The sequence below is a fragment of the Pelodiscus sinensis genome, chromosome 2 (assembly GCF_052426305.1).
Source record: "Pelodiscus sinensis isolate ZL-2025 chromosome 2, ASM5242630v1, whole genome shotgun sequence".
In the NCBI taxonomy this organism is placed as follows: domain Eukaryota; kingdom Metazoa; phylum Chordata; order Testudines; family Trionychidae; genus Pelodiscus; species Pelodiscus sinensis.
This window is the reverse complement of record NC_143053.1, coordinates 71,723,449-71,737,053: the sequence shown is the minus strand read 5'-3', so window position 1 is coordinate 71,737,053 and position 13,605 is coordinate 71,723,449. Positions and strand designations below refer to the sequence as shown.

Here is a 13,605-nt window from a genome sequence, read left to right as displayed (position 1 = left end):
CCTCCCTTCCAATTCTTTTGTTTTTTCTGTTCTCCCCTTATTTGTTTGGGGGTGGAAGAGAATCAATATAATAAAAAAATTCTACAATGTGGAATTTGGTCAGGACACAAGTATTAACATTGGTAGATCTTGAAGAAGGTGCCATGTAATCTCAGTTTGGTGGCTCATCCATAAGGTAGTACAGTGCCCTGTAGCCTCATGCAGCGACACCGGTTAAAATATTAACTCAGAGGGAACAGAATCATCCACAAAATCCTGGACACCACTTCCTGTTGTATCTTTCTGGAGGTCTCTCATAAGTGATCTTTCTTAGTTTTTAAGGATCACAGCAAAAGATTTCATTATCACTTTTCAACTGTTCGTTATGAATGTTGTCATTGTGGTAGAGTAACTAGCACACTCATTTTTAACTTAATTGTATGATACATTTATACTCTAGAAATCCAAGTGTTATTCTCAGGAGCCTTTCTTTTCTACATCTTACTTTTGCTTTCCAAGAATTACAACTAATTTTTGTGCTTGTTTTATCAACACTGTTCATTTACAGCTTGCTCCCCGACAGACAAGTACATGGATTTGTTTGTTTTAACTGTAGTTAATAGAGGGGAGCTATCAAGATCAGGAGATGCAAACTGATATGTGTAGTTAACTCTCCATTTGGATCCCTTTGAAAGACACGTTCAGTTCCAGGGTATCTTGAACAACTCTTAGTACATATATTTGACAATCTGGTAGGGTCTCCAATTGGATGTTCTTCATAATGTACTCCTGCTCAATTAAAGCAAAGAACAGTAGGACAAATCATACTTTTTTTGGCACCCTCCTAGCTGAGGTAGATCATTAAAATGATTGACCAATCATTATGATAAATAGAAAATCAGTTGTATTAATATTAGGTGGTGACCATTTTCATGCAAGATCCATGCTACCAGCACTGACTGATGTTAACATGGGTATCAAAGAGCACTACTCATCCAACTATTAAGTTTCTTGCCTTTATGAATGCACATGCTCTAAGACAGACTTCTTTCCTCCATGTAAGATGTTAGCAAGGACAAACCCTTGCACAATCATGGAGGCTCTGAAAAAAAAACCAGATTCAAACTTCCACTAGTTTTACTTTGCCATCCTGGTGGGTGTTCAGGGTAATGAATCCAGCAGTAAATGTGGGCAGGTGGGAGAGGGGGGCCTTTGCCCAAATACAGAGACTGTCCAAAGGCAGGAACCCATGACTGACTAAAAGGGGTCCAGGCCAGACTAACAGCTGCTATAACACTGCTCTCACAGCTGCAGCTCATTGGAGAACTGTTAGCAACAGAGAAGTACTAGCATGAGTCTACTGTAGTAATACAGACTGAATGTAACTGAGTTAATGAAGTACATAACAACATTAGCTATCTAGAGCAATGAGTAAGAAGTTCCACTCCATTCTCACTTACCTTCTCAGAGTTTTCAGGTTTCTCTCCAGAAAGCATCACAACTTTTCTAGCTTTTTCTTCCTCAATTTTCTCAAGACATCTTGGATCTTTGCTAAGGGCACTTGCCAAAATATTGTAAGTGGTACCCAGCAGAAGGTTTTGGTTGCGGAAAGCCACTAGATTCTTACTCAGGTAGTCAGACTTGCTCTCATCTGTTGGAATTCAGAAACAATAGTTGAAATTTATCAGTAAAAAGGATTCCCATTACAAACAGGAAGATAATCTGTAGTACTGCATCAGTGGAGTGAATAGAAAACATGATTACCCAGTAAAGACGTGGTTTTCAACACAGTGAGCATTTGTTCAGGACTATTCTGGCTCTGACTGCGACTATGACTAAAGCGGCAATAGCTGTGATTCCATCTCAAGAGCCAGTCTTCTCTGGTTTTAGACTCTTTGTGCAGATCCTTCAGAAGCTTCATGGCGACTGAGAAGCTGTTCTACAGTAACAGATCAAAATGGGGATTTTCAATAATGCTTTAGGAGAAGGGTAGGGAATAAAACTATTGTTTGCAGCAAATCAAAGATCAAAGGCTTTTTCAATAACAGAATTCACAAAGTATAAAAGGAAATGTCCCTGGAATTCTAGCAAAATGTGAGGGGTTCCACTGCCAGTTGGGATGTGTGTATATATATAAAAAAAAGGCCTGCACTAATATTTGATAAAAAAATACACAAACAATCTAGCTCTATTCATTTTCAACTCGTAATCCTATTTAACATACAAACATCAACATTTCCCAACTTGGTATCTAAATCTATATTGAGACCCTCTAATGGGTGGTTGACTTTCAAAGATACTGACCATAACCACCACTGAATTCAGTGGGAACTTTGGGTACTCGGCACCTCTGAGGAATAGGGTTCAAAGAGCTAAATAGATTCATGGAGGTTAGGTCCATCAAAGGCTATTAGCCAGGATGGGTAGGAAATGGTGTCCCTAGCCTCTGTTTTTCCGGAGGTGGGTGACAGGGGAGGGATCACGTGAGGATTATCCGTTGTGTCCCCTCCCTCAGGGACATCTGGTATTGGCCACTGTCGGCAGACATGATACTGGGCTGGATGGACCATTGGTCTGACCCAATATGGCTGTTCTTATGTTCTTAAAATGTGTTTAGACACCTAAGTTTCTGCGTCTTTGTATTTGAACCGCTGTTCCATTCTAGATATCTGGACACGTAAGCATGTAGAGTGCACAACCCAAGGAGATAGGTGTTCCTCCACCTAACCTGGCAGAGGACTTAAGCTGGTAAGCACACTCAGAGCTTGCTTGCTAGATTGAGCCCCATAGGTAAGCTCATACAAAGCAGCCAATTTGTAGATAAATAATTAAGAAGTTATTAGGCGGGAGAGCAACAGAGAATCTGATGGTTAAAGGATTCATCCAGGATGTGGGAGACCCAGGATTCAGTCTCCCTGCTCTAATGACTCATTTTTCCAGAGAAGAAAAGCTTTAAAAGGAAAGACAGAGAGCCCCACGTAACAATATCCCATAGCCCAGTGGCTAGAGCATTTACCTGAGACATGGTGGCAAATCCCTCTTCAGATCCTTTCTCCCCATCGAGAGAGAGAATGAAGCTTGAACCAGGGGCCAGCCACTTCTAACCACTGTGCTAAAAAAAGTTACGAGAGTCCCCTCCCCTCTTTTTCCTCTCACCCGGTCTCTTACAAAAATTACAGATACCTAACTCCAAGAGAGGTTTTGCAACTGAGACTCCCAAGCACTGGGAGGCATCTCCCTGCAGCCCAGATTCAGATGCCCTACTCTCTGAGAAGGGTGGGGTTTAGGACACATGCCCTTTGCCTTAGCATCTCCCATTGACTAGCTTAGGCAGTGAGCATCCTAGCATACTAGCTTTAGTAAATCCTATTTTAGGTGCTTCTCTCACTCCATTCATCATACAGGATGTCTGAGCACGAAGCTCAGATTTTGTGCATCTAAAAGGCATGATGACATGGGAGTATCACAACATCTTAGTCTTTTTGTGAATCTAGCTCCTCATTGCTAACTTGAAACAAACACTGGTCACAAGATCTGTTAATGTTATATAGAGCATTACAGTGTTTATGAGTGGGCCAAAGTAAGTGATATTGGTTCAATCTCAGTTTGGTTTGTATTGTTTTACATGGAACATTGATTTGTAAATTTACTAGAGTATAACATAAAAGTATGTTAGAAATATAAATATATGAAATGTAAAAGATTTAAATTGTGATATATTATACCATTTTTACTTGCATACTTCCCCACATCTACTCCAAATTATTAACTGTAACGTTTCTGATGCTTTATTTCTTTGTTCTAGAAAGGATCAGGGACAGAAAGTAAAAGAGACTTTGGGAACATTTCCTGAAAATGCATATTTTAGAAAAGTTGTAAATTAACAGTAATCATCTACAGTTCTAGAGAAAGAGAACCAGAAGTCCAAGAACATCCCGTGGGGGAAAAAACCTACATCGGCAGCAGTATGCCTGACCACCCCCAATCTGTCTTTCCCAGTTCTAATTGCTATGGCTTTCTGACAAATCAACCACTACCAGACAGTGCAGAGTCACCTGTTTCCTGGCACACTCTATCATCTTCATTTTCATGTTAAATTTGCAGCTTTTAATCACTGAATGAATGTCTTCTTCCTGCATATTTCCTTCTATTTGGTCACCACCATCTCCCTTTCCATCCACTTCCATACTATCATCAGCCTGGATGTTGGGCAGTTTCTCCTGAATTTTTCCAAGAAAGAAACATCTGCATAATGGTGAAAGGGAATATAAGACTTTAACATACAGTGGGAAGCACACAGGTGATTTTAATTCTTCCTCTCCTCTCTCTATAGTCAATGCTGCAATCTTTCCCACTGGTAAATATGGCTAAGAAGCTTCAATCACTGATTGATGTCACTATTACTTATGATTGTGATCCTCCTCAGTAAGGAGTAGGTATATTCAACTAATAGAATGAATAGTCACAACTAGAATGGACTGACCTACTGAGATACCAGAGGTTTTGAAATGGTGTCCCTGACAGATTTCATTTTTTAATCCTGATTATGGGGTTAGGATTTGTATTGGAGACTGTGGACTCTAGATAACATATTTTAACAGAATACTGACACAATTGTAACGAGACAAATCTATGGTCCTGGTCCTGATTGGGAATGTGAACAACTACTCGACTATCCGATAAGCAAAATGCTTATCAGATAGTCAACAGGTTAGTTGCCTAGTCACTTCCCCCCCTTGCTGCCTCTATCAGAAAGAAGCAGTGGGGTGAGGGGAGAAAGACAAGGGGGTGCTTCAGAGCGGCAGTGCCGCGTGGAGCCCGGGGCCAGACCCTGGGCTTCATGTGATGCTGCCACTTTGAAATGCCGCATGCAGCCCAGGGTCAGCTGAGAACTCCCCTGTTGACCCTAAGCTCCATGCAGCACTGCTGCTTTGAAATGCCACGGGGAGCACAGGCCCAGCGGGGGACTGCTTGAGTCCCCCAATGTCCCCATACTCCCCGCAGTGCTTTTGCCTTTGAAGTGCATCAGCAGTCCTAGGGCTGTTGCTACACCTCAAAGGCAGAAGTGCCCTTATTGACAAATCGAATAGTCAATGCAAGTTGCATTGACTATTTGATTAGCCAAATAACTGAAATTTTAAATCCCTAGTCCTGATGCCAACATAACTATAAGAAACATAAGTGCCAGCTAGGACTGTCAAACATGAGATTTCCAGTTCACAGTAAATTCAATATTTCAAAGAACATTGGTGAAGCTGACAAGAATCATGTCAGTTTCAGCCAGTAGCTGACAGGGTTTCCAGCGGCTGTGGGTCCAGGGAAGCCTCACTAAGTGCACAGCTCTGTCACTGGAGACTGCAGAGCTTCCAAACACCTGGGCCAACTGGCTCCAAATCTTTCACATGAGTTGGTCCTGAGAGCCAGCTGACTTGGGAGAAGTCTGCATGGCAGGGCTTCTCATAGATATGGACCCTAGAAGCCCAGGCTCACCAGAAGTCTGTTAGGAAACCAAGCAGGACTCCCTTGGAAACTTGTCTGTGATTCAATCAAAGTTCAAACTAGTTGTGTGAAACACATCAAGTTCAATAAATCCACATTTCCCAATGAAACTGTTTCACTGGAAAAATCCTGACCAGCTCTAGCTCTAGCCAACATCTCATGTCAAACTTTGACCCAACTGTAATTATTGTTTACGTTTGAATAAGTGCCCTTTAAGATCTGAATGTCAGTAATGCCGTGAAACTCCAGCCAATACAAAGCCTCATTGAGATATCCTTACTCACAGTGACTATTCTTGCCTATCTCTGTAAGAAGGCCCATCAACTTCAGTGGTATTATTTATCGTGTAAACTGTTATTCAATCTGAGTAGGGATGACACAGACTGCCCCTGTTATGGGTGCTGTGCAAACACCATAGAAATACAGTCCATGTTTCAAGCAGCCTTAGAGACTAATTTACGACAAGACACGAGTAGTATCAATAGCCCACAGCAAGCTTTCAGCTATCTGGTAACTCTTCAAGCTTGTAAGTCTGGGGGCTTTCTCGAAGGATAAAAGCATGAAATGTTTTTTGGTTCACCTCTAACCTAAGCTAGGTCCTTTGCATAGGAGACTTTGGCTGCTGCCAAGCCTGTGGAAACTCCATAATCAGCAAATTTTAAGGTTCTTATTCTTGGCTCAGAGACAGGTAATGATGAAGACTGAGGGACAGAGTGATCTGAAGTTGGACTAAGCGAAAGAAAAGAGCTGTTGCTATGGGAAGGAGCAAGATATCAAAACATCTGAGCCTTTTAAAGACCTTGTCTACAGAAAGTCTCTCAAGGGTCAGCCATTTCAAGTAACTGTTACATAGCAGTGTTTTGGTTATAGTAATCGTTAAAGGCAGCCACGCAAAAAACTGAAGAACATGCTGATGACTGAGGGTGGGCTCTTTGTATAAAACCCTGTTAAAAGCTCTAGCTGTTCAGAGACATTTGATAATTGAGAGCCCAATTTTATGACTTTTACTCGCATTTGACAGGGCACTTAATGAGTAGCCCAATTGTGATATATACAACTATTCACGCACATACTCCTGAACATATGTAAGGACTGCAGAATTGGGCCAAGAATGGCTGCTGATACAAATCTCAATTTATAATCCTTATTGTGTACCTAGCTACTGATGTATGTCAAACAATGTTTGGCTTTAAGCTATAGATCCAATCTACTGACTTACACTATTTATATGAAAACACCTTCTTGTCCACCAACCCCATCTGCCTTTTTGCTATTCTCCATATGTTAATAATATGAAAACAATTTGTTCCATCTGAAAGGCAAGATACAATAGTACTTAGAAATCACCAAGTGCTGGATTCCAAACACACATTTCTACAAGCAATATCAGAAATACAGCAAGCTTAACTAACATGTAAAATCATAGTTAAGAGACAAGTATGACAAGTATCTCACCGGTTTGTAATGATGTCATCCCAGATGTTCATGGGGTCCATTTTATCATCTGGATATCTGTTTGTCCAAATTCTGAGAAGTCTCTTAAGGGAAGCTTGAGAACCTAAGCAGCCTAAAATCAATTAAAATACTTTAAGAAAAGGCTGCATGGAGGCAAACTGAAAATCAAACGATGTTTAGAACCCAATAAGAGACTGACACAGCAGCAACTACAGTTACCATAACGAAACTCACTCAAATTTCATGGCTTCTATTAAATAAATCATTCAGTCTGGTTTTTATTTTCCATGTATTGTTGTATCTCACTACTAGAGAATAAAAGTAGCAGTAATTGTCACTGGAAAAGAATAACAGTTATTACCAGTGTTCCTTATAGAAGTAAAGTGGAATACAAGGGTACAACTGTACAATGTTAACTAAAGTTTAGTACTAAGTTGACAAGACATAAGTAACTATATTTCATGCCTAAAATTACAGATATTAATAGAACATACGATACATTCTCTGCTGTGAATTATGTTAATTTTCTCGCCAGGGCTAGAAAGATAAAACATAACATAACATAGCAGATGACGCTTTTTTAAAGTATCCTCATTGTATCACACAGATTCCAAGACTTTTGGCACATGAAAATAACCACACTCACTCTTCTGAAAAATACTGGAAAGGGGTCATATCTTACTTGGTTTGCTTATAAAATTGATGAATTCTTGTATTTCGGTTAAAGCCTGGACAGACTGCAGCTTTGTTAGTCGACTTTGGTGTAACAGAGTATCAATACTGGAGTAGTTCTAGTAAAGGGGAAATGATTTTTAATGATTGAATAAAAACATGATATGTAAAGCAGTGAAGAGCAGACAGCTGATTGTTTTATGTGCAAAGCTCTATTAGATTATGATTCATTCATCCTTAGAAAACATGCATAAAAACAGCCTAGTTAGGTTTAGAGATGTGACTAGTCAACTACCCAATAAGCTTATGCTTATTGGGTAGTCAGGTAGAGACTCAACTAGTCACTTCCTGCCTCCCCTGCTGCCTGTATCAGACAGAGGCAGCAAGGGGGGGCAAGAGCGACAGAGGCTAGCAGGGGACCAGGTGTAAGCCAGGAATCAGCTGATTCCTGGCTTACACCCAGTCCTCCCGGCTATGCCTCTGCCTCTGCCTTTTAAATGTATTAAGAGCCAGGTAGCTCTTAGTACATTTAAAAGGCAGAGCTGCAGAGGGGTTAGCTCCCGCTGCAGCTCTGCAGTTTCCCCCGAGGGTATGTCTACACTACAGTGCTAATTTGAACTAACTTAGTTCGAATTAGTTAATTCAAACTAATGCATCCAGACTAAAAAACTAGTTCAAATTAGTGTTTTGCTAATTCGATCTAGCTTGTCCACACAGAGTGGACCCTGAACCGGGGTTAAGGATGGCCGGAAGCAGTGCCGGCAGGGCATCAGATGAGGACTTAGAGCGTGGAGCTGCTGTCTCAGGCTAGCCAAGGGCTGTGCTTAAAGGGACCCGACCCCCACCCCGGACAGACAGTTCTCAGGGGTGCCCCGCTTGCAAAGCAGTCTTGGCTTGGATTGCCCGGAGTACCCACACTGGGCACATCACAGCACTCGGCCATCAGACCGGCTGCACTTGCCGCATGCTGCCATCTGGGGAAAGGGGGCAATCGGGGGGCTGCAGGAGAGGTTCCACCCCCAGAAGCCCGCAGAGCCAGCCCAGTCCTCCCCATCGGGGGCGCGTACCCCATTTCTCCCTCACCTACTTCCACTTACCCCTCCCTAGCCCCCCTTCCTGATGTACAAAATAAAGGACAATTGTGTTCAAAAATAGAATCTTTCTTTATTGAACAAAACTCGGGGAGACTGGGAAAAGGAGGTGGGAGAGGGGAAGAGAGAGGGTGGGAGAGGGGAGGGCAACTAAAATGATCAGAGGTTTGGAACAGGTCCCATATGAAGAGAGGCTAAAGAGACTGGGACTTTTCAGTTTAGAAAAGAGGAGACTGAGGGGGGATAGGATAGAGGTCTATAAAAACATGAGTGGGGTGGACAGAGTGCATAAAGAAAAGTTCTTCATTAGTTCCCATAATAGAAGGACTAGAGGACACCAAAGGAAAGGAATGGGTAGCAGGCTTCAAACTAGTAACAGAAAGTTGTTCTTCACAAAGCAAAGAGTCAACCTGTGGAACTCCTTGCTGCAGGAGGCTGTGAAGGCTAGAACTAGAACAGAGTTTAAAGAGAAGTGAGATAAAGTCATGGAGGTTGGGTCCATGGAGTGGTATTAGCCAGGGGGTAGGAGTGGTGTCCCTGCCCAAAGTTTGTGGAAGGCTGGAGAGGGATGGCACGAGACAAATGGCTTGGTCACTGTCTTCGGTCCATCTCCTCCAGGGTCCCTAAGGTTGGCCGCTGTCGGCAGACAGGCTACTGGGCTAGATGGACCTTTGGTCTGACCCAGGACGGCCATTCTAAGCTCAGGGCTCAGGGTTGGGGGTCTCAGTGGACCACCTTGATTTTCATGCACACCTGCTCCTGGGTGGCCAGGCTGGCAGCTCTCCTGCCCTAGACGGCCACTTTCCTGTGCCTAGTGCCGAGGTCGTGGACGAGGTCCACGATGTCCGCACGAGACCAGGCGGGTGCCCGCCTCTTGCGGTCCCGGGCAAGCTCCTGGGAGCCGCCAGCCTGGTCCCAGGAAGAGGGGGAGGGCTGGGGGGCATCGGGTTGGTGGCTCGAGCCATGCCAGGTGCAGGGTCTGCTGGCTGGGTGCTGGCAGGCTTGCACCTGGCACGGGCATCGTAGCCAGCCCGTGCCCCTTTAAGGGGTCCGGGGCCTGGAGGGGGGCAATAGAGTTTCCCTGGTGTTGGCCAGAGTGGCCACCAGGGAAAGCTGGGGAGGGCTAGCCTCCCACTAGTTCGAATTAAGGGGCTACACACCCCTTAATTCGAACTAGTAAATTCGAACTAGGATTAGTCGTCGTAGAATGAGGTTTACCTAGTTCGAACTAAGCGCTCCGCTAGTTCGAATTACGTTCGAACTAGCGGAGCGCTAGTGTAGCACCTATCAAAGTTAATTCGAAGTAATGTCCGTTAGTTCAAATTAACTTTGTAGTGTAGACATACCCTTATTTACTAATCCAGTAGTCAACGGAAATTCCATCAACTACTGAATTAGCTGATTAAACGCAATTTAACATCTCTAGTTAGTCTAGTTCATTGATATGTCATTTTGAAAACCTGAGTAAACTCAGTATGATATACTGGGGAAAAGGAGAGCACAAAGGGAATAAACTGAAAGGAAGGAGTAAGATACCCCAAAATAGGGTAGGAATGTTGCATTGGATGAATATTTCCATTTCTTAAGTCAGGGCCCTCACAAAGTCAATGGCAATTTTGCCATTCACTTCAAGAAGGCCAAGAGTTAATCTTTTATATTTTTACCTTGAAGGCATGTTCCAGTAGCAGCAAGAGTTGCCCTTGTCATGATTTCCTGCAGAAAATCATCAGTAGACATGTTAGTGGTTTTGTTACCTGCATGAAGGCTTGCATGCCACTGCTGATATAATATCTGGCTCTGTCAAAGTCATCCTGCAAGATGTAGAGAAGACTCAGCTCTTGACTATAATGCATTTCTATAAGGGCTCGCCTCTGTTCTATCTTCATAGCTTCATCAATGAAGGTTAGCAAGGACTGGTCATTGCCCCCATGGAGCAGTAACTTCAACTTACTCCGTATGATATATGGCAAATAAGTTTCCTGTGGGGAAAAAGTAAAAAGTCTCTTTATTCCTAAGGTAAGATAATGAATAATCACTTCTGCCATTTATTACTGGTGATTTAGAACAATATGCAAGACATATCAGGGCCTGGTTTCATCTGCGAGGTCTAAAGATTTTCAAATTAGGAATTGACTAACATATATTATAATCAAATAATAGATTTATAGCACTGGAAGGAACCTTGAGAGGTCATCAAGTCCAGTCCCCTGAACTCATAGCAGGACCAAGTACCATCAGAAGCATCCTTGACAGATGTTTATCAAACCTGTTCTTAAATATCTCCAATGATGGAGAGTTCTCAACCACCCTCAGCAATTTATTCCAGTGTTTAACCACCCTGACAGTTCAGAAGTTTTTCCTAATGTCCAACCTAAACCTCCCTTGCTGAAATTTAAGTTCATTGCTTCTTGTCCTTTCATATAATTTAGTTATACTTTTCAGTGCATCTTAACCTTTTTCAGACTGGCTTCCATCACCAACAAGTCACATAGCACCATCTTCTGGTGGTGTCATGCAGCTGTGCAGGTACTGGTGCTTAGCATTTCCTGTTAGCTTCAAGATAAATTCTGTGTCCCCGTCCAAATATGGGAGCAGGGAAATAAACAGCAGCAGCATGAAGGGTGCAAAGATAACAAGGTGACAAAGGTGGAGCCATTTGCTCAGCCATGGAAATAAAAGGCAATTTGAGAAACTAGAGAATAGCAAAAAAATATTTATCCATCTGTACTTTAAAAAGGTTTTTCCTGCGGGACAACTGAGTGATGTAATGCGTCACTCTGCATCCCATAGCTCCCCCCTCCACCCTCAGCCATGTGGCCTCCCTCTTCCCTGTGGGAGCTGTGAAGTATGCGGCTTCCCCCATGCTCCAACCTACCCTGGCAAGGGCTAGGGTGGCAGGAGCCACAAGGTGCGTGGCTCCCAGTGCCTGCGGCTTTCCCTTTTCCCGGTGCTCTGCGGAAAGTCCGCATGGCTGCCCTACTCTGTTCCTTCCCCCTCTCCATGATACCGTATCAGCTCCACCCTGCATGGGCCAACAGTTAACCCCTCCCCCCAATGCCACTGGACCATGAGCGTCCCTCTTGCAGCCGCCACATAGGAGGGGACTGCCAGAATTTAAATTGAACCACCCGGCTCCTCTGCTCTCTGGGGCAGGGAAGGAGAAGCGAGTGGGAGCCAGGAGAGCCACGCAGGAGCTGTGCAGCTCTTGGGAGTTCGTGAGGACGGGGGCACATGAGAGCTTCAGGGGCTCAGGTGGGAACAGGGGGCAGTGCAGGAGCCATGCAACCTCTTGGGTGCAGGGTGGGCATGCAGGAACCGCACAACCATGCGGGGGCTCAGGTGGGTGAAGGTGGGGGCGCAGGGAAGCCACACAGCCTCATGGGGACTTGGGGGGGGAGGTGGGGACATGTGGGAGCTGTGAGAGCTTGGGTGTGGGAAAGGGGGATGCATGTGCTGTAGGGACTTGGGTCAGGAGAGGGGGGGCACAGGAGCCGCGCAGCCTCACGGAGGTTAGGGTGCAGGGGAGCTGCAGAGCCTCACTGGGACTCAGGTGGACGGAGGGGTGTGTGCAGGATATGTTCAGTGTCACTGGTGGTCCAAACGGAGGAGGCACACAGAAGCCACGTAGCCTAGCCCTTCACCAGTGGGGGTCCTCGTGGCCAGATCTGTGTGGCTTCCCCTCTCACGATCAGAGAGAGATGGCTGGGCGCTGGGCCCCCTCTCTGCTCCCTGCCAGAGGGAGAGGGCCATGCGCTGTGCCCTCTTTCCCCTTGTGGGGGTCCCTGGGCTACCCTGCTTTGATAATAAATGGTGAAGTCTGCCTTTAACACAGTGCAGATCCCTAAAAAGCAAAACTCACACCTGTCTCAAGTCTTGTGCATGTAAGCACACTGGCATGGCTTGGGAGGGAGAAGCTATGAGAAGCAGGAATATTTTGAATAACCATGCAGATTAAGCATGGTACGTGAGACAATGTCAAGAAATCTTGTACTGACCAGCAGCTGACTTGGGGAAGCCTAGGGCAGAGCAGCTGGAGTGATGCCGGGTTGGTCCTGCAGCGCCGAGGGGCGCATTCCCCCCACTCCACCCCAGACCCTTCATAACGCCCCCTTCCAATAGTCCGGCATAGCTGATAATCCGGCACCCCCTGGGTCCTAAAGGTGCCAGATTATCAGAAGTTTACAATACATGGTATTCTAATGTGTGGGAAGAAAAGGAACCATGACCGCCTGCCTGGTACTGTAGGTAACATACAGGTGAAGTGTAAGTGAACTAGGCTTTATTATTGTATTATAGTAGATCTTCTATAAATTGCTTGCATTGCTTTGCGCTGTATTAATTGTTTTTAAGGCTTGTCAAACGTAAACAACTGTATTAACTGTTTAAATCTTGCAATAAATAAGAAAGTGGTTAAGTTTCCCTGGAATGTCCTGGTTTCCTTTGGATCTAAAATAAAATTGAACCACATGACACCCCTCCCCGCCAGAGGAAGAGGACCATGCGTTGTGTCCCTGTCACGCGGAGGTCTCCCCCTCAGGGTTACAGCCCCTTCCTCATCGGGGGAGGCCTACACCCAAAGTCACCACCCTACACCCGTGTCGTTTAGATTCTTAACCACGTGCCGGTCCAGCGGCTATATCGAGCCCCGCTCTGACGCAGCGAGAGTTTGATTATGACCCATCGCCCAACTAACACCAGGATTCCCCCGTCAAGGCGGTGGGGCGGGGGAAAAGGGGGGCCCGGACCCGCTCTCACTCACGGGCCCCAGCCCAGGGCCCTAAGGGTACGGGTCGACTCAGACCCGTCCCGGCTGACGGGGCTTCCTGCTGTAACGCGTCAGCCCACCAACCCGCGAGGGTTCTGCCCTGGGCTGCTTCCTTTACCCCGCCCCGGTGTCTTACCGCGGGGA

At 45.0% G+C, this 13,605-nt stretch overlaps 1 protein-coding gene across 1 annotated transcript in view; it reads right to left on the bottom strand.

Moving 5' to 3' along the window:
• The window catches only part of PRKDC (protein kinase, DNA-activated, catalytic subunit), a 195,215-nt gene that overhangs the window by 43,002 nt on the left and 138,608 nt on the right, over positions 1-13,605 (bottom strand). The window contains exons 66-71 of the mRNA XM_089776265.1: positions 10,451-10,675; positions 7,616-7,724; positions 6,934-7,045; positions 4,035-4,224; positions 1,744-1,918; positions 1,440-1,630 (exon numbers count right to left, since the gene is read on the bottom strand). Coding sequence (XP_089632391.1) covers positions 1,440-1,630; positions 1,744-1,918; positions 4,035-4,224; positions 6,934-7,045; positions 7,616-7,724; positions 10,451-10,675 — 1,002 coding nt within the window. The remainder of the gene's footprint in view (positions 1-1,439; positions 1,631-1,743; positions 1,919-4,034; positions 4,225-6,933; positions 7,046-7,615; positions 7,725-10,450; positions 10,676-13,605) is intronic.